Source organism: Mytilus edulis, chromosome 3, assembly GCF_963676685.1.
Source record: "Mytilus edulis chromosome 3, xbMytEdul2.2, whole genome shotgun sequence".
Taxonomy (NCBI): Eukaryota; Metazoa; Mollusca; class Bivalvia; order Mytilida; family Mytilidae; genus Mytilus; species Mytilus edulis.
In genome coordinates this window covers 37,625,472-37,647,294 of record NC_092346.1, presented here as the reverse complement: position 1 = coordinate 37,647,294, position 21,823 = coordinate 37,625,472, and the positions used below count along the sequence as shown (strand labels likewise).

Here is a 21,823-nt window from a genome sequence, read left to right as displayed (position 1 = left end):
ATAACACACGTATTACAAGTGAATAGTAGACGATATTTCACCTTTTAGAACTCATATAGCTAACACCAGAGACATGAACAAAAATGAAAAGATAAAATTGAGAATGCATGAGAATGCATATGTCAGGCAAAAAGACAACAACCCGACCAAAGGGCAGATAACATCCGTAGGCCACCAATGGGTTTTCAACGCAGCGAGAAAATCCCGCACCCGGAGGTGGTCATCAGCTGGCCCCTAAATAAAATTGTGTACTAGTTCAGTGAAAATGGACGGTCACACATAACTCTAAAAGTAAACATATACAAGTACTAAAATAAAACTAGATACCCTAAGGACCATTTATTTAAATTTGAAGGTATTTGGCCCTTTAGTTTCAGAGGAGAAGATTTTTTTAATAGTTAACCACGACAGACGACGGACGACGACGGACGCAAAGTAAAGGCATAATCTTAGATGGGGCCCTTCGGGCCCCGTTGAGCCAAAAATACACAGACTGACAAAATCAAGCTCATGACTTGAGACAGGCGCAAAAATACGGAGTTGTCAAACCAAGAATTTATTTAAAAGGTGCAACGTATAACAAGCGAATAAGGAATGAATAAGAAACAGGGCAAAGTCGAGCGCTGAAGCGGGTACATACGCGCTTATAGGGTTATTTCACCTATAAGAACCAATATAGCTAGCACCAGAGACCAGAAAAATCAGAATGATTCTTTTTAAAGGTGCAACATATAACACACGTATTTTAAGCAAAAAAGGAAATAATAAGTAACAGGGTATCAGTCGAGCGCTGAAACGATTACGGAATCCCGCTTACATGTTTAACCCCGCCACATTCTGTATGTATGTGTCTGTCCCAAGCCAGGAGCCTGTAATTCAGTAGTTGTCGTTTTTTGATGTGTTACATATTTGTTTTTCTTTCATTTTTGTACATATATTAGGCAGTTAAGCCTCGGTCACACCTTACCGGATGGCACTAACGGACGCCTAACGGATGAAAATAAAAGTTGTCCGTTGACAAAATTGTTATCCGTTGGGAGTCCGTTGATGTACTGACCGAATAAAACGGACGCTTAACGAATGCATAACGGACATCCAACGGATATGCAACGTATGAGAAACGGAAACGTACCGGACATAACGGATGTCGAACGTACACCCAACGGACGAGTGCCGCATAAAACGGACACCTAACGGAAGCGTACCGGATAAAGCAGATATACGGAAAAATTAAAGACGACAATAATAATACATGTAAATCGCATAAATATTCAAATGTTTCTGTGTAACTGGTTTTGGTTTGTTCTTCAAAATGCCGCCAGAGGGCAGTGTCTGGCCTGAATAAGAGCTGCTTGATTGTGAAGACGGGCCTTTACTCTAAGATCGATTATGAATAATCAGAATTCAAGAACCTTAAGAAATCTGACATACCAATAATTGGCATTTCTGACGCGAAATTTTCAATTGGCATTTATCCGTTTCAGATCCGTTCACCATCCGTTTTATCCGTTATACGTCCGGTAGGAGTCCGTTTCTCATTCGTTTTATCCGTTTAACGCCCGGTAGAAGTCCGTTGGTGAGTTTATCTTCCAGACCTCCAACGGACGTATAACGGACACGTAACGGATACAAAACGGAAACGAAACGGACAAGTACCGTACAAAACGGACGGCTAACGGACGTTCAACGGACATTTTATCCGTTGGACGTCCGTTCAAAGTATCGAACATGCTCAAAATTTTCCACCGGACAGAACGGACGTCGACGGATAAAACGTACGCTTAACGGACATGCAACGGATATGGACGGACGTCTAACGGATAAGAACGGACATAAACGGATTGAAAAAAAGTTATCCGTTAGTCGTCCGTTCGAGCTATCCGGTAAGGTGTGACCGAGGCTTTAGTTTTTCTCGTTAAAACTTTTTTACATATGTCATTTCGGGGGCTTTTATAGCTGACTATGCGGTATGGCTTTGCTCATTGTTCAAGACCGTACAGTGACCTATAGTTGTTAATTTCTGTGTCATTTGGGCTCTTGTGGAGAGTTGTCTCATTGGCAATTATACCACATCTTCTTTTTTATACATATGCGCTAATAGGGTTATTTCACCTCCAAGAACCTATTGCTACATGTAACACAAGTGACAAGAAAAAAAGTAACCGTTTTTTAAAAGGTGCAACGTTTAACACATGTTACAAGCGAATAAGTAACAGGGAATCAGGCAAGCGCTGAAACGTGTACCTTCGCGCTTAAAGTAATTTCACCTATTATATACAAACCAAGAAATTTTACCAGTGATATTAAGAAAGTAAAGCACGTAAATTGTAGACATATAAGGAGTAACAAATAAGGACTAATGAATAGGTAATGAATAAGGAATAAGTAACGAATAGGTAACAAATAAGGAATAAAGAATAAGTGACGAATAGGTATCGAATAAAGAATAAGTTACGAATAAGGAATAAGGAATAGTACCCAACTTGACGACCCTCATTTTGAGTACTATTTTACTTCAAATTCAGCATTTAACATTACATACGTAATTTTTCGAGAGCAATATTAAAAACGTCTAGTGTTTCTTTGTTTAGATTGTAATGGAGCTGATTTGAATCAATATTTTTTTACGTTTTTTGTCGAGCCTGCGACTTTTGTCGCAGAAAGCTCGACATAGGGATAGTGATCCGGCGGCGGTGTTAGCTTACTTCTTATAAGCTTTATATTTTAGAAGGTGGGAGACCTGGATGCTTCATACTTTGTACATGGATGCCTCATGTTACGAAGTTTCTGTCAGTCACATGTCCAATATCCTTGACCTCATTTTCATGGTTCAGTGACTACTTGAAAAAAAGTTAAGATTTTTTGTAATGTAAAATTCTCTCTTATTATAAGTAATAGGATAACTATATTTGGTATGTGCGTACCTTGCAAGGTCCTCTTGCCCGTCAGACAGTTTTCACTTGACCTCGACCTCATTTCGTGGATCAGTGAACAAGGTTAAGTTTTGGTGGTCAAGTCCATATCTGAGATACTATAAGCAATAGGTCTAGTATATTCGGTGTATGGAAGCACTGTAAGGTGTACATGTCCAACTGGCAGGTGTCATCTGACCTTGACCTCATTTTCATGGTTCAGTGGTTATAGTTAAGTTTTTGTGTTTTTGTCTGTTTTTCTTATACTGTATGCAATAGGTCTTCTATATTTTGTGTAAGGAATGGTTGTAAGGTGTACAGGTCTACCTGGCAGGTGTCATATGACCTTGACCTCATTTTCATGGTTCAGTGGTCAAAGTTAAGTTTTTGAGTTTAAGCCTTTTTTTCTAATACTATATGCAATAGGTCAACTATATTTGGTGTATGGAAATATTTCATGATCTACATGTCAGTCGCGCAGGTTTTATTTGACCGTGACCTCATTTTTTACGGTTCATTGCTCAGTGTTAAGCTTTTGTGTTTTGGTCTGTTTTTCTTAAACTATAAGCAATAAGTCAATTTTATTTGTTGTATGGAAAAAATGTTAGCTGTACATGCCTACCTGGCATTGTTCATCTGACCTTGACCTCATTTTCATGGTTCAAAGGTCAATGTTTAGTTTTCTTGGTTTATGTTAAGTTTATGTGACAGTTGTAATAAAGTTTTATTATTAGGACTATCAACATAATATCAATGATTAGTAAAGAAGGCGAGACATTTCAGTGTGTGCACTCTTGTTTTTTATATCAATTATACATAAATTACGTTACTTGAAATCTAATATCCTATTGCATACGCCGGCATATAGAGAGAAAATACACACAATAACCTGGGTCCAAAGCAACTTTGTGTCAAAAAAAGGAAAATTAACAACAAAGAACAAAAAATCGTCTCTTTTTTGAATAGTAAGAGTTTTTCGTGTGAAATTGGAATATAATAATTCAAATCTAGCAAAATACAATCATTTCTGTATATTAAAGATTTATTTTCAGCAAGTTCCTATGCGTAAATTTCCGCAGAAAATGCGTTTTTTTTTTAGTTAAAGCAAAAATATCATCAAGATAACGGTAAGTGTTTTTTAAATTTACTTCAGACGGATCTTTTCTGAGATTGGCAATTAACACTCTTATCACAGTTTCAGAAAAAAAGGCTTTTGTATGAGTTACAGAAATCGTGAATTTAACATAACATCAAAATAAAACCTTATAACATGACCGATTAATTACCGAACCACACTGTGATATGATTGGTCTTCCAGGTGAAATAACATTAAAGTTCATTTGATCCAGCCTGTGGTCACTGTTGTATTTGTTTTAACTTCTGCGTTTCGAGACGGAAGCTTTTTGGAGGAATATAAACTCTACCTTTATCTAAATAGCTGGAAATGATCAATTTGACAAAGATAATTGATTGTGTCATTAGTAAGTAATATTCCAAGATAGGATTGCCTTGAAGTTACACCATGACCTTCCCTTTCTGTATTTTGATTCTAATGCAGATGATTTAAGTTCAAAGTGTTGAGTTTCAATAAGAAAACCCTGAGTATATTATATATTGTTTTTATTTCATGAATTTTTTTTTCGAATATAAAAACTGACAAATTCATGTTGACATTGCACAAAATAAAATGATAAATTATAAAAATATCTTGCAATTTAACTTAATCCTTAATGTACAAATAGTCCCCGAACATCCTATTTCCATTCCTGATTTCCCCGGTTATAAGTACTGATGCTCCCAAATTTTTAAGCAGTATGCAGTATATCCTTAAAAATAAAGATATAACCAGGAATATTTGCAGTACATATAATATATATATAATAGTACGAATGAGGGTTTGGTGAAGAGGGGAAGAGAAAGAAGATGTTGGGTCAATTAAGAATTCAATATATACGAGTGTCCCATTTCAGTGTCAAATGTTACACTGAATGTTTATATGACTTAGCAATTGGAATGTCCTGGCTTTATAAAATAAAGTTTAGATCTGGAAAGTAAAATTAGTAACTATACTTTGACTCCCGTCTTATCTAAATTGTAAAATACATTGCCATTCCCTTAACCATTCGTCCAACTTATTATTTCGTGGTCAATACCTGGTTCGATTGGCAGTGTATTAAGACCGAGATGCTGGTCCAAACATCATCAGAAAAAATATCTACTAATAAAACGAGTTAATCAAATATATCATTAGTTTATATGAAATATTCTAGTCTTAGTTTTTACTGATTCTTGAAGGACTTCAGCGGGAAAATGACCAAATACAGATTGTTTATTATCCAACGTTATCAAATAACTTAGAAAAGTCAGACAAAAATCAAAAAATAGAAGTAGCTTATTTTTTTTAGACTGAGTAATTATAATTAAACTGCTTAAAAAAACACCAGGTATATACATTTCTATGAGTTGATGAACAGTTTGCCATTTTAGGCGGAATTTTGACAATATTTATAACACGTTTGTTTCTCGTTATTAAATACAGTTAAACTTTCTTATTAAAACACTCTCTCCATTGCTCTATACCATCACGACTTGTTACATATATCGGCCATAAATCAGAACGTGGATGCTATATCCACCTTTTCTTTAAGATTTCAATAACAATTGCAATAAAACAATTATAGAGAAGATACATTCTTCAAGTGATTTATTAAAAAACTATTGAATTAAAGCATTTCTTAAAAAAACAGTTGTTGGCATGACACGGGTTATGTTCTTCTCATATATTTTATGATAGTATGATACTAAACCCCTAACGGGAGGGATTGTACCTGATATTCATATGATGAAGACATAATCTTTCAATCAGTTTAATTGAGGTCTGGAGCTGGCATGTCAGTTAACTGCTAGTAGTCTGTTGTTATTTATGTATTATTGTCATTTTATTTATTTTCTTTTGTTACATCTTTTGACATCAGACTCGGACTTCTCTTTAACTGAATTTTAATGTACGTATTGTTATTGTTTTACTTTTCTACATTGGCTAGAGGTATAGGGGGAGGGTTGAGATCTCATAAACATGTTTAACCCCGCCGCAATTTTGCGCCTGTCCCAAGTCAGGAGCCTCTGGCCTTTGTTAGTCTTGTATGATTTTAAATTTTAGTTTCTTGTGTATAATTCGGAGTTTAGTATGACGTCCATTATCACTGTACTATTATGCATATTTTAGGGGCCAGCTGAAGGACACCTACGGGTGCGGGAATTCTCGCTACATTGAAGACCCATTGGTTGCCTTCGGCTGTTGTTTGCTCTATGGTCGGGTGGTTGTCGCTTTGACATATTCACCATTTCCTTTCTCAATTTTATTGATAGAGTTTTTGAATATCAACAACGTAATTCAATGATATAGAAAACGTATGATAGATCTATACTGTTTCATGTCTGTGGGCGAAATATGGTAGCGGACACTTTTTCCTTTTCTTTTTTTAAAAATAAGACAAAATTAATATATGTGCATGTTAGAAGATTACGTTTCTCGTCTTCATTACACATGGTATCATCAATCGAATTATCATTTATACAGATTTGTACCTTTATATTGTAGGAGTGGAGTATATACAAGTACCTCTATTTAAATTTAAAACATCGTCATAATTATTTAGTATTGGTCCATGAAATCCAATACATTTTGTCGTATTAAAAGTGTAAAATAAAATAAATAAAACAAAAATTGTTGCATACAATAAAGTGTAATGTGCTACATAGAATTGCTACGTGTTCAACACTAAAATTTTGTGTGTTCGTTTGCCGATTAACAATTCTATAACTTGGGTGGGAGTGATTGGCCAACAATAGATATATGGAAGGCGTAAACAATCCACACTACTGTTTTAACAGGTTGAGCGATACAATTTGTCCATCAATCACTTACTCATTTAAGATAATAAGTTATTATGTGTATACACTATAAATTAGAATTGATTATGTTATAAAAAAAGCGGTTAACCGATAAAAATAGCGATTAACCGATAAAACAGCGGTTAACCGATAAAATTAGCGGTTAATCGACATAAAAGTAGCGGTTAACCGATAAAATTAGCGGTTAACCGACATAATAGTAGCGGTTAACCGATAAAAATAGCGATTAACCGATAATAGTACCGGTTAATCGATAAAAATACCTTTTGAACCAAATGGTACACCATACTTAACCATGTTAACGATGGCAAACAAGCAGATGATGTTCTTTGAGACATAAAACTACATTTGTTAGTAATTCATAAGTCTGATTCATAATTCTGTTTATTACCTCCTCCTATTCCATATGCCTTCCAAACTGTTATTCCATTTACATCAAAAGAAAAATTATGCAATTGTGTAATTCCAGTAATTGGTTTAATCTGTGACTTCTCTGCATCCAAATTAGTAACAATGTCAACAACTCTAACCCTAAATGATCCTTTCTGTTTAACATCTATAGCCTGTAAAAAGAAGCAGAAATGAAAATTAGAATTGCTATGCGTATAACAGTGCATAGCTTCCTAGGTATGCATTATGAATACCAATTCTCTTATCATATAACTATGCATAACGTCTTGGCTGAAATTAATGCATACCAATTCTCAAATGATACTTTGTGTCTTCAGTTTATTGTTTGTTGTTCGTTATGCCATTTTAATTGATTTTTACTGTAGTGTACACACTTTTGATGAACTGTGTTTATATATGATCTGTAACATGTTATTCAGGGAAGGGATGAACTCAAACTAGCAAGCAATGTTAAACCTTGCAAAGTACTATGTGTGCCTGTCCCAAGTCAGATGCATTGTTATTTTGCTAATTTGTGTTACCATTAATTAGGTTGTAATTTTTCTTAAGGTATTCAAAAATTTTTTTTCACTTATTTCAGCCCTGTACAGCATGCAATGCAGTAATGACTTTTGTTTTCTATTAAAGGTTATACAGTGTCAGTGACTTTATCTGATTATATATCTCTGATGGAGATTTGTTTCATTGTTTCATCAAGACATTCAAAACACATTATATCTTTTTGTAATTGGGATACTTCTGACTATGTAAACTTCTTACTCTTAATGTTTGCATATAAATTTTCGTACACTAAATTTAAACTAAAGTATTTTATTCAGACTCACCTGTTTCATCTCCTCTGCAGATGTGACATCATGTCCCTCATTAATGTATCTTCTAACACATGCCTTGATATGTGAAGCCCTGCGGTCACATGGACCTGCAAAACATGTGTAAACAGTCAATACATAGAATGCAATGGTTGCAAAATCAATATTCATATACATTTTGTATGTCAGAAACTACAAAAAAAAGTTTTTCTGCAAATGCAAAAATTCGAATATCAGGAACAGAACCTGAGACCTTTTAAATTGTTTAACATAAGTACCATTAGTCCATTATACATGTATACAATTTGGACAATACATTAATGCAGCTGCAGGTTACAAAAAATAAGTTTTGATAATTCTTTTCCCATCTGAAGACAACAAAAAACAAAAAAAACCTTCAATCAAAAGCTGACTTGTATGTATGTGCCTGTCCCAAGTCAGGAGTCTGTAATTCAGTGGTTGTCGTTTGTTTAAATGTGTTAAATATTTGTTTTTCGTTCAATTTTTTATATAATTAAGGCCGTCAGTTTTCTTGTTTGAAATGTTTTACATTGTAATTTAGGGGCCTTTTATAGCTAACTATGCGGTATGTGTTTTTCTCATTGTTGAAGGCCTTTCGGTTATCTATAATTGTTGTCTTATTGGATATCATACCACATTTTCTTTTTTTATATTGAAATATTTTTTCTTTTGAAAAACCAAGTTGAAAACTATGAAATTTTACCTTTGCCATCCTGTGCTTCACTGAAGTTGTATGTTTTCAACTTATCTCCTAGTTCATCTTTAAGCGCTACCATCATCATTGTGTTCTTATAACATCCTGCATTATCTGAGAAGAAGTTCACCTCCTGTATGTTTGGTACTTGTTTTGTCAGATCATGGACTACATCACACAACACAGAAGCAGTAACAGAACCATCTTGAGATATCTAAAATATATCATGACAATGTTATATTACATGTAAAAAGCCATTTGAATTAAACTTCTTAATCTGTGCTGTAAATTTAAATAATGCAGCTCAAAAATGATACAGAAATAAATAAAAAGGAAATCCTAATTATAGCAAAATGATTTATTGTGAATTCAGAAAGTAATTGTCTGTTTTTATGAATTACTGAGATGAAACAACCTGGACACATTTTTTGCAATAATTTATGAATTTACAGAAATTGAAATAAATTACAATTTTTTTTTCAAAGTTCTGATATTGAAGTTGAATAAAAGTTAGCCTAACTTATATGCAAAGAACATTTTCCAATTACCAAAAGATTTCTTAAAGCTAATAAATTATCTGAAGAAATTTCGATCTTTTCAAAAACCGTCAAAAGCTGAAAACTAGAATTAATAGATAATTGTATCCCTTAATAGTTTTGTTCTTTAAGAAAAACTAGCAAAATCTTTTTATTACCTGGGATGAAAAAATGTGTACATGTGTAATTGTCTTTAGTTCTTCCCCTTGTTTGTATAAAGTTACTGAAATATGCCAGTTGATTCCACGTTTGCCGAACCAGTCACTCTGACCTTCTCTAAATTTGCGTGGTAGAAATTTCATTGCCCAGTCACATGTGATAAGTGCTTGATTTTCATTTAAATTCTTTAGTAGATCTTGTTTTGCACCTTCTTGATTCCTAGCTCTCATAGCATGACTTTTCCAATCTTTTATAGCTTCTACAGCATTTTCAACCTAAAAAAGTAAGTTATGGTAAGAAAAGTGGATAATTCCTAATTAACACACAGTCTTTCTTTTTAAATACAATTCAACAACCTAAGCCCTTACATACATGTATACTATCAATCTCAAAGCAATTCACCGAAGTCATTTCATGTCTATCAAGGGAGGTTACTGCATTTTTATGTTGGCAATTTGGAGAAAAAGAGTTTTTAAATAATGTTTTGTACTTAAATGTAATGGTTTGGACAACAGTATTGGATAATTAGCTAAGACAATTTAAAATTCCTTTGTATACTTCTCCATTTAGTTAAGGAAATAAAAATAAGGTGATAAAAATTACCTGGAATACAATGGAATCTTTATTGTCCCATGTACCATTCTGTGTTAGAGTACTTATTTCAGCTAAAAAGTCTGCCAAGTCAATACACTGTTCACAACCTGTACGAAAAAATCCAGGCGTCTTTTACACGGATTCCAGGCGGATATTTTAGAGGGAATCCGTTTAAAGTCCACTTTTACACGAAGAATCTTTCTTACATGGATTCCAGGCGGGTTACGGGCGGAATAGAGCCGAAATATGCAAATTTATCCGCCTGTCTTAGGAGGAAAAATTTCCGTCTAATTAGAAGGAAAAATGTTTTTCTCAAAAATATATCCGCCTAAAGAGACGGAAAATATATCCGCCTAAAGAGACGGAAAATATATCCGCCTAATGAAACGGAAAATATATCCGCCTTCGAAAAAAAATCCGCCTTAAGAATATGAAAAAATTCTGTCTTCAATGAAAGAATTTTTTCATTCCAAAGATTCAGGTTTTTACCACTGCCATGCCTTCTTGCGAAGAAAAACTAGGCCTTCATACAATAAAATGCAAAAAATGTTATCAAACTTGATCGAATTTATTTAAGCAACTACAAATTACTATACATGTATGTATAATTTTGACATTTTTAGTTCTTCACAATTTCTTCATTTTCAGTTATTAGTCATATTTTTAAGGGTTTTTCAGTGTTCTTTGAATATAAATTATTATCACAAGTTCCTGAATTTATTTCGTGCATAACTGATTTGCTCTGTAACAGCATCATTGATATGACCATCTTGCATGGATCTGTTGTGTTTTGTGCACCAAGCAGTAACATAACCTGAAAAAAAAGAGGACATAAATTAAAATTACCATGCATTATTGGTTTAACTAAAAGGAATTTGACAAATTTCTCTATGTTATACAGGTAAATTGTGAGCTGCCTAAGTAGGTGGGGTTTTCCTTCATTTTGACATATTGACCTGAATTTACTATTTTTACCATATATCATTCAATATACATATTACAACAGAAACATCTAAAACTTGAAATTATAAGATTAAACTATGAAAAATAAGATGTTAAGCATGTTTTAAAGAGTAATTATATTTTAAGAAAAAAATCCTTGTAAAATCAAGGGCAGATAATTATAATGAATTTACTATGACCTGTTTTGGGGATTTTCTCAATAAAATAAGACCTGTGGGCTGTAACCCCTGTTTTCAATTTGCTAATTTTAAAGATATATATCATGTTTATATCAAAAAAATATTACAGATGGTTTTACAACTTTTGATTTTTTTCAAATTTGTTAAAAGTCCAATATGTGCAAAAGTTACTTAAAAAGCATTCATAAGGATTTCTTTCATTATAAAACTACTTACTCCAAGTCTGATTGAATGTGTCCATTCTTCAGTCCTATCAGAAAACAATTTTCTTTTGTTTCACCAGTTCTGAAATATAAAAAAAAATTGTCTTATTACAATTAAACAAAATAATTATTACATATACTGTGCATGAAGTGTATAGGTTATTCTTTACTTTGATTAGTACATGTAGTATTGGTCTTTTATTTTACTTTAACATCATAGGCCCGCATTTACATGTACAAAATGTTTGTCTTGCCATTTTAAAAATCTTAAATTTGATCCATAATCATGATAATTGAGTACATATGTACTAAATTTTAAAAGATAACACTTTATGATTTTTTCGGAATAGATGTCTATTATATATATTTAATTATTACAGTCATACAACAGATCTCCAATTTTGCCAAAACTTAACTATCAAATAATATCATATAAAAGAGATTGTCTTAAAGATATAAGTCTTGTGTCATACACAAATACCACAGTAATTATGAACATGATGTAATTATGCAAAAATTGAATGGTCTTATATAGATATTTTCTTGATCCTACATGGTACTTATATATGTCACAAGTTATTTGAAGGAAATAGCAGTTTCATAATATTCAAAAAGGTTGAAATACTTATATTCATAATTTCAACTTACCAGAAGATTCAATCCAAAATATATGAAAACATCAATCTTCACAAATCCAATAGTCATGTCATCAGAAGAATATATACATCTGCACTTTTTAATGTCAATAGAATACTTTGGCTCTTTTTAGTCCACAACTCTACATCCATGGTAAAATTCATATTTTGGTCAAGATAAATATTTAAGACATATTTTCTTGTAATGTCTGCAAGTTCAAATTTTGAATCTGACCTGAGTGTTGGGGTTATTTTGGGAGTTGTTTGATTCCTTGAAATGTTTCCCTAATCATTATACTATTAATTACCTAAATCTTAAATATTTGATTTATAATAATAAATAAATAATATTCACCAATTTTTATCTATTATTTTTATATTTTGGACTGTAGCAATTTAAGAGAAATGTACAAAGCAATGTGGTCTCCTTCATAAGGCCCCAACTCTTGAGTGTGTACATATCATTTCCTGTCCATTTCACAGAGGCAAATGGAAAACAGATGGGGGACCTACATAACATTTCTATCACTAACTGATAAGAAAGAGACTGCATGGAAATACTATTTGTGTATTATCATGATTATTACTTAATTAAATAGAGATACACTTAATGATTAATTGTACTTGAAAATAAATTAATTTAACCTGCAATTCCTATGTTGGAAAATTCAAAAACAAGTTATTGTTATCACTGTTAGTGAAATAAGTATATATATTCTAGTCACTTTTTATATGTTTAAATGTATATAAATAGCAACACATAATATAAAGTTATTAATTACCTAACAATGCTATCACAATTTGAATTTAATTGAATTTAATATGCCATCTTTAAGACTCTTTAAATATAAAAATATTAAATATGTTGGATTTCAGGGGGGTACAAATACTGGCTTTATATGGCCCAAATAATCACCATGCATGCACTCTCTCATCAGTAATGATACATTTTCATTTGAAAAAAAAATTAAAAGAACAATTCTGCCTCAAAAGTTAGAAAAAATTTCTAAGTACAATTCCCGCCTGATAAATTTGAACAAAATCTTTTAAGTCCAATTTCCTCCTAACAAACTTGAACAAATATACTAAGTCCAGCATTCCGTCTATGATATTTCTTTTACTAAAGAAATCCTGTTAACTCAACAGGAAAGTAGTAAATATTTCGCCTAAGGTCTTTGATACTTCAGGCGGATTTTTTTCAATATTCCATGTCCGCCTTAATTCCGTCTATAAGTCTTAATTTTTAGGTGGATTCCGCCTGGGTTCCTGCTATTTTTAAGCGGAATCCTCCTAATATTCTCATACGGGAACTGTGTTTATGCTGGGTGTTACAACTTTGGGAGAAGCACTTTTCACTATCACTTAGAGCAAACATTTGGCAATGATCTGGAACAGCATTCTCTCTTTGGATATGTACCTTTTGATTTAAAAAAAATCCAAACCATTAGAAAGATTTGTCCCAAACTTAAGAAATAAAAAAGATTAACAGATCTATACATCCAAAAAAAAAATACAAAAAAATAAAACACAGTGAGCATCATAATAATGAAAACAGGAGTCTCCATTACTCAACTGAACAATTTGTTGGTTAAAATTAATAGTTATTTTCAGACCTACTAGTTTGAGTGAACTTGGATATTTGTTATTTTTTAAAGAAGTACTTCCATTCAAAATTGTTCAAATGTGCCTTATGGTATCAATACATATATAGCGTGTGTGGTGACAATTACAGCTAGCTCAAGCAGTAGTTCACTCATTGACAAGCTAACATGTCACATTCAATTTGTTTAATTATAATGTTTCCTATAACATGATTTAGACTACCAATATGTTTTCAAATACCTTGAAATCTGATTTGATATATCGCTTCCCGTTTAGCAATTTGGATTTCAGTTCTTTCTTCTTTTCACTGGATATGCATAGTTTTTCTATGATGGTTTCAAGATCTTGAAATGCCTTTCCACCCTCTGCGATGTAATAGTCAAGTCCCTCAACACATTTCCTTACTGAGGCAGCACAGTCATTAAGGATCTTATACATTGTGCTTCTTCCTACAATTACAAATTTATAGTTGATTACACACATATAAATTTCAATTTGATAACACACCAATTTTTTTTATTGTCATTATGAATGAAATCAATATATTAATGACTACAACATCCTTATTTTTCTGAGAAAAAATCTGTTTTATGTGTGCAATGTCTTTTTCAAATTAACAAGCAATATATAGCTGTCAAGGTGCCCATGTTTCTTGTATATTATATCAACCTGAATACTAGATTACTATGTACATGCATATGGAATTATATATAACTGATTCATGACTCTCAATTTCTTTTCATCCCTTTATTTATAATTTGATAACAGCTGTATACATCTGTGTTCAATACTTATCAGTTAGGTACCAGGCTCATAATTTGTTCAACACCAGATGCGAGTTTTGTCAATTATTACAAATTTCATCAGTGGGCTCAAATCAAAATAAATATAAGTTTAAAAGTGTTTATCTATTTTTATAAACTTACCTAAATGACCAACATTTTCTGAATCACAGAACTGAATGAACTGATTAATAAGAGATGAAGGTGCAAGGCTTCGAATCAAATTTGGCACAGCGACTATCTCTCCAGTTGTAAGCTTCATAGTCTTCATACCAAAAGGCAGATCTTTAACAACATCTGAACTGATAATAAAATCTATAAAGTGTTCCAAATCTGCTATATCTATCTTGTTTCTCGTTAGTCTTCCTTTGGACACAGGGAGGCCACAGCCTACTTTATCACTGTGCAGTTTGGCAGCATAAAATCGGTACTTTGTCAGATCCGGTATCATCTAAAAAATCAATAAAAATTGAATAGATATAAAAGCAACATAAATACTATCAATAAAAAAAAATATCTGGAAAATTTGAACATATATGTATTGTATTTAAAGCTTTCCCATCGTTAAAGGTTGAATTTACTCTTGCAATTTCAGTTTACCAAGCGAAGTGTAGAGAAGCTAGGTAAACCAATATATATATGTATATTTGCGTTAATAAAATATGTTTTTCTAAGGCCATGGCTTTAAACACAATACAGTTATCTCCATTATAATGCAATATATTCAAATAAGTTCCATGTGACAAATATTTTGGCTCATTTCTGGGCCTTTTATAGCTGGTGACTATGTGATATGGGCTATGCTCATTGTTGAAGGTTGTACAGTGACGTATAGTTGATAATTTCTGTGTCATTTTTGTCTCTCGATCAGAGTTATATGTTTCATTGGCAACCATACCAACATCTTCTTTTTAAAATTATATATATATGATATATACAACTTGCAAATAAGACACAACATACCTCTCTGACCTCATTAAAGCTGTAATTTCTGGATAAAACTGAAAGAATTTGCCTTCTTAATGACCATGTTTCGGCTGAAATATATATGTCCCTTAATATAAGTGCTGTTTGATCAAGTGTAGAGGACTTTTCAGGTTTATGTGCTGAAATCACAGACTTGAACAACAAATCTCCCTCACCAGGGCAGATGGTTTCACAAATGGCTGACATACACTCTAGTGCCTTTGACAGGCATCTCTGCTTGGTTTTATCTGTAGATGATGATAATGGAATCAGTTTTTCCTTCACAGGTGACACATCTGATATTGCCAGGAAGGAATTCAGCTTCTGTAACTTGTCCATCACACAAACTGATGCCTCTGAATATTGACTGTCACCTGTCTCTAAGCACATACTTTCACTCTCTGTTTGACTCTCTCCATCTGTTACTGTTTCCTAAAAGAAAATATGCTTTAAGTAATATATTCTGAATTGGTTGCCTAATCATACATGAATTACTGTAACAACTCAACAAATAACTCACACTTTTGCAAAAATGCAATACAACAAGAAAAATATGTCCACAGTGTACATTGGTGCCTGGTTGCATTCTCATTTTTTATTTTCATAAGGGAGCCAACACATTTGTGTCAAAACCTTTATTTGGCATATGGTTATGTAGTCTCATTGACATGCCTTCATCTTATTGTGTAAATCCAATATATATCAATTCAATACTTTAAAATTTATTTGTTAATGTTAAAGATTAGATTATCTGTTATAATGTTAAAATGAAAAGTACCTTTTGGTGATCATTCCAAAGTTTTGTACATGAATCAGAACTGTAGCGTTTGTCTTCTCTTTTCTCTCCATCAATGTTTAAAGCTAAATGTTTGTTATAGTCAATCTGAAAAGATAAAATTACGGTAATAATGAAATGAGAGCTTCATTAACATAATTGAACTAAATAATCTACCATATTTGTACTCATTTTTTTATTTTCTATATTTATGTTTTGCTATTGGGTGTGTTCATGAAAACCTGACTTGGCTGTATTTGGCAAAAAACCATTTTGCCTTTGGTTTCAAGAAGGTGTGTGCTATATCTATTTGTTCAGGGTTTTTTTTAATTATGTTAAGTGCTTTTAGTTTGTACATTAACTATTAATGATATAGAGAAAAGTCAGCAAAACATAAAACATTTATATATAGAAAATAAATTGCTATGTGTTGAAAGCCTTATAGTATAACCTTTACTAAATATAATTTTCTTAACAAACATTTGGTTTGAAGTGGTGAGTTTTCTCATTTGCAATTCTATCCCAATTCTATTTTTTTTTATTGATTTTTGTTCTGTTACTCTAATACTTTTAAAGCAAAAAATCTTTATGAAATCTAAATATAAACAAAAGAAGATGTAGTATGATAGACTTTTTGAATATCTACATTTATTCATTCAAATACTGAGTTTATGTCAATATGTGTTTTATAAAAAAAATGATAACAGTATTTAGTATTTTGAAATTTCATCAATATTTTCTACTATTTTGGTGTAATAACATACTTTATCAAAAGGGTTTCTAATTGAAATAATAGCATTAAATGCAATTTATTAATATCAAATGAAAAATCATTTATCAATATATTATATATTTATTATTATATATATATTATTATTATTTTTAATACAGTATAATAATATACAAAATACCTCTGACAATGTCTCTACAGAGATTTCCTCACTTGGCACTGAAACTTCAAGATGTTCATCTGGTTTGCCTGATGACAAGTGTTTTCTGCAGTTTGAACAGATAGCTGTTTGTAAAAAAAACCATGCTACATTCAATAATTTAAAAAAAACATACATACAATATATTATGATACATTTTATTGAAAGTAAATAAATATAAGCAATAAAACTCTGCAAAGTTGGAAGTTGACTTGATAGAATACATTGTTGCTTATTGTAAAAAAAAAAAGAGTATTAAATGCACATACTAGTCTTACATAAAGTTGCTATAAAAACAAAATATAGAAATAAAAGCACTAAGTAGGTAAATGATTAAAAATTATTTAATAAGCGAATTTGCCTCCTTTATGGTTATCAGGCCCAACAGTAACAGTTTATCAAGAGGCACAACAAATATAAAATTAGGCATATTGTGTTTCAGTAGATAATTGAGTGCATTAATACAAACTCTGTGAGGATTACAATTTATATAGGTTATGGATTATTTGAGATGCCCATTTAGTAATAAAATATACTGGTTTTCAACTAAATGTTGATGCTGTGTGTTATACTGTGGGTCACGTATATACATTTCAACTAAATTTTTACATTTATTTCTTGTAATATATGGAAGTGATTAACGACCTTGACTGGCTTTTCAGCCCTCGCACGGTCGGCTCGGTGCCCGAAGACGATTGGTGAGCATTTAAATATTTTGTGCCGTGGGTCAGGAAATTTCTTGTAAACAGGAGTTTTAGATATCATATACTTTTTATCTGATACTATTTTAAGGTAAATTACATTTGCATACTAGATAATATTCTAGCAAATATTTCTTTACAAATTACTTATTTTTTATAAAATACAATAATTTGATGTGTGCTTATTGTCTTTTATGTCATTTAAAACTCAGAATATTTTATACAGCAAAATTTAACGGCGTTAGTGGCAACTCCTGTTAGCCTAACAGTTTGTAAAGGGAGGTAATTTGACATTTGTTCAAAAAAAAAAGTATAGATATGTTTGTGAAGGTATTTTCAGGTATTTTAAGTACTGTTTTTCAATCTAACATCTAGAAGAGATGATGTATGATCATAATCAACGACTCAGTGTTAGTATCACTGTCAATTCATTCATAATTTCGAAATATTTTTGAAGGTTCAACCTCTACTTTATTCAAGATCTGTTTCAAGATGAAATTGGGCCAGAAATATTTTATTTAAAATACAGATCATCCATATATATTTATATTCAATTATAAGGCATTTGATCAGCCAAAAAATGATTGGCAATGCATTTTTATAATACTTACGGGTTCCAATAGCCAGTACAATGCCAGTACTGCTGTGAATCTTCATCATTGCATCCTTTGTTACGTTTCTCTCCGCCCGTGGAGCTGTCTTCTTATGGTGTGAAAGCAGTGTTGGAATAGCACATCGAACAGATTTATTCTTAGACCGGTTTTTAACCAAGATTTTCTCCAAATGTACATTACAAACTGAAAAGTTTTTGGTTCTCTGACAGAAAAGAAGACCAACTTCTGACAATACTATGTCTGATGTTTCCCTATCTATGTCACACAGGCTTTCAAAAGAACTACTACAACACACAGATGTGTCAAAACAACTTAAACTACAATTCATCTCACTGTTTGATGATTATTTCTTAACAAGGTGCACACATATTACCATCTTCTGTCGTCTGTTATGTTGTTATGGACAATAGATTGTTTTTTGCTTCTAAATAAATGAGGCAATAAAAGGGAAGTAACTCTTTGACAAAAATGATGCTTTTTTGAAAACTTTCAATGGTTATTGTAAAAAAAATAGTATTTACCCCACTAATAATTTTTTCTTAATTGATTGTCTTTGGTAGCTTATTTTAAAATATCCATACTAAATTTAATGATGTTTGGTGCATTCAATATATTTTTCCTGTGAAAATTCTTAAGTTTTTCAAGAAAAACAATGCAAAGCCCTATACATTGAGCTCTCATACAATCAATCAGACCTCCAAGGTAAATTTAGACAAATTAAAATTTTTATTTGGCCATTTTAATATTATTAATTTAGTGCATATTCATTTAATTAAACAAAGTCTCTGCAATTTGTATCATTTATCAAGAAACTCATTTTTTGGTTTAAATTTCAATATTAGAAATATGACATGCTGTATCCATAGCAACCACAACAACTCTATCAGATCTGAATACATTTTTGAGTTACTATTGCCAAATGAAGTGTCCCTACACAAAATTTTGAAAATCTATGAACATTCATGTCTTCATGAGTTTGATCCTTAGGGAGAACTGGTGTTAAAAGTCTAGATCGATTGTTATCTACTTTTTCAAAATCCAAGATGGAGGGAGACACTCTATCTACTTTATTTGAAAAAATGTATCATAATATCACCAAAATTTGTAATATGCAATAAGTATCATCAAATGTCATCAACCAACAACAAATGCAATAGAAGAGCATAACTTAAGGACTCCCAAATTTCCCTGGTCATTAAAAGATGACAGTAATGATACTAATAATAACTTTTAACATTCTTCTCTCAACTTAATCTTTATCAAGAGTTTCAACATGATACAAAATTAAAGAAATCACAAAGGGTGATATATTTAGTTCATCGTTTGCATATATCCCCTTGTCCTTCCAACATACAGACATGCTATACAAATAAGTCGACAAAGGCAGGACTCTTTTTGTTGTACCTTTCGGGGGTTATTCTGATAAAAACATAAATGTACATGTACCATTATAGCTAAGGTTTTTGTATTATCTCTAATGAGTCATTTCCCCCTTTTATGGAATGGCGTATGTATACCATTCAGTAATCAAATAAAGAGAAAACTAATCCAAAAATAAATTAAACACAAAAGAACTTCAGTTTTATGTTTTACTTTAAAAAAGATTGAAAACACTTTGCAAAAATTGTTAGTCATAGCTTTTATGAGCACCAGTAATGTTTGAGACGTGATAATCTTCTGTTAATATTCAGGATTCATATAAAATGAACACTAAACAATAAACAATTCAATCAAATGATGAATGGACATTGTCACGATCATTGAGACATCCCGGAAGGACATTTATTGTTTAAATGACACAGGAAAGCAATTGTCCATTTGAATATGAAACAATAAATGAAAAGGATGTGCCAAATTTCAATAAGTTGTTGTTCCAATTATGATGTTTCTTGACTAACTCGTCGGCTAAAATTAAATTGAAAAATCATGTTTTAAGTACTTCTCAGAAATCGTGCATTATATTGCCAAACTTAGAATTGATGATTAGATTGTATATATTAAAGAATGAAAGAGTTTATGAAACATATAGTACGTCTGAGTCAGTGACAACCCTACAACAGATGTATCCATCGGATCGCCATCAATGATGGTGATACATGGCTGTGTACATAATGTATATACAACTCGTCTAAACATCAACCCAACAATGTTAGATCTGTAAATTTGCTTTCGCAAATTTTTGGTTCTTCCTTCGCCGGGATTCGAACCCATGCTACTGTGATATCGTGACACCAAATCGCCTGCACTGCAGCCGTCCCGCTAGACCACACGACTACCTGGGCTCTCAAAAAAGAGCTTTCGCTGGCCATGTGTTACCTTTCCACGTCAGTTTTAATCTAGCGGCGTACTACAGTACATGATATATAAGGCATGAAGATGTTATTGTTACAGATCAGCTAAATTATCTATAGTAAAGGATCCTACAAATTAATGTAAGATACAGTCACAGAAAATAATTATATTCATAAGTACGTCTGAGTCAGTGACAAACCTACAACAGATGTATCCATCGGATCGCCATCAATGATGGTGATACATGGCTGTGTACATAATGTATATACAACTCGTCTAAACATCAACCCAACAATGTTAGATCTGTAAATTTGCTTTCTGCATCATGTACTGTAGTACGCCGCCAGATTAAAACTGACGTGGAAAGGTAACACATGGCCAGCGAAAGCTCTTTTTTTGAGAGCCAAGGTGGTCGTGTGGTCTAGCGGGACGGCTGCAGTGCAGACGATTTGGTGTCACGATATCACAGTAGCATGGGTTCGAATCCCGGCGAAGGAAGAACCAAAAATTTGCGAAAGCAAATTTACAGATCTAACATTGTTGGGTTGATGTTTAGACGAGTTATATATATATATATATATATAAACGAGTCTAAATTGAAATATATCTATATACAATATATGAAAATACACAGCGAAAATTTATATCTAGCGGGCGATCTGATTTTACCACAATCAAATTAACAGCATACTATCTAGATATCACAAACCACAAAAACTAGATGTAATAAATATATGAATGTTGAGTCAATAAGATTTAATTTTTATCTTTTTGCTGCAAACACATTGCAATCAAGTGTTTTAAATGAAAGTCTTTGAAATATTGCAATTTGATTATATCTCTGTATAACAAAACAAACATTGCATGAACAAAGATATGACGAATAAAAACAATTATAATTCCTCACACAGGACGCAAATGAAAGGGAACAATGTGACTTTGGAATAAAGAGACAAATTGCTCCTTTCCCTTTTTCCAATTTCCGAGTACATGTTTTTGACTTGAGATGGATTTTGCAATTTATTCGGGTTTCTGTTTGATTATTTAGATCGAATACTGTTGAGGTTTTTATACATTCTTTGCTTTCGCATATTCTGCTTCGGGCTTTCTTGAAGAAGATTACTCCAGAAA

General features: G+C 32.1%; 1 protein-coding gene and 1 long non-coding RNA gene across 2 annotated transcripts in view; both read right to left on the bottom strand.

The window, feature by feature from the left end:
- The window catches only part of LOC139516397 (uncharacterized), a 41,727-nt gene extending 22,322 nt beyond the window's left edge, over nt 1-19,405 (bottom strand). Inside the window, exons 1-12 of the mRNA XM_071306471.1 lie at nt 18,398-19,405; nt 17,068-17,171; nt 16,160-16,264; nt 15,379-15,813; nt 14,560-14,866; nt 13,874-14,082; nt 13,343-13,448; nt 10,061-10,158; nt 9,457-9,732; nt 8,772-8,976; nt 8,063-8,157; nt 7,219-7,390 (exon numbers count right to left, since the gene is read on the bottom strand). Of these exons, the coding sequence (XP_071162572.1) occupies nt 7,219-7,390; nt 8,063-8,157; nt 8,772-8,976; nt 9,457-9,732; nt 10,061-10,158; nt 13,343-13,448; nt 13,874-14,082; nt 14,560-14,866; nt 15,379-15,813; nt 16,160-16,264; nt 17,068-17,171; nt 18,398-18,728 (2,443 nt within the window). The 5' untranslated portion in view covers nt 18,729-19,405. The remainder of the gene's footprint in view (nt 1-7,218; nt 7,391-8,062; nt 8,158-8,771; nt 8,977-9,456; nt 9,733-10,060; nt 10,159-13,342; nt 13,449-13,873; nt 14,083-14,559; nt 14,867-15,378; nt 15,814-16,159; nt 16,265-17,067; nt 17,172-18,397) is intronic.
- Nucleotides 10,732-12,161, bottom strand: LOC139516398 (uncharacterized). The gene is made up of 3 exons (XR_011662952.1): nt 12,045-12,161; nt 11,410-11,478; nt 10,732-10,865 (listed from the first exon to the last, which is right to left on the bottom strand). It is a non-coding gene; the product is annotated as an uncharacterized lncRNA (long non-coding RNA).
- Nucleotides 19,406-21,823: the final 2,418 nt, after the last annotated feature.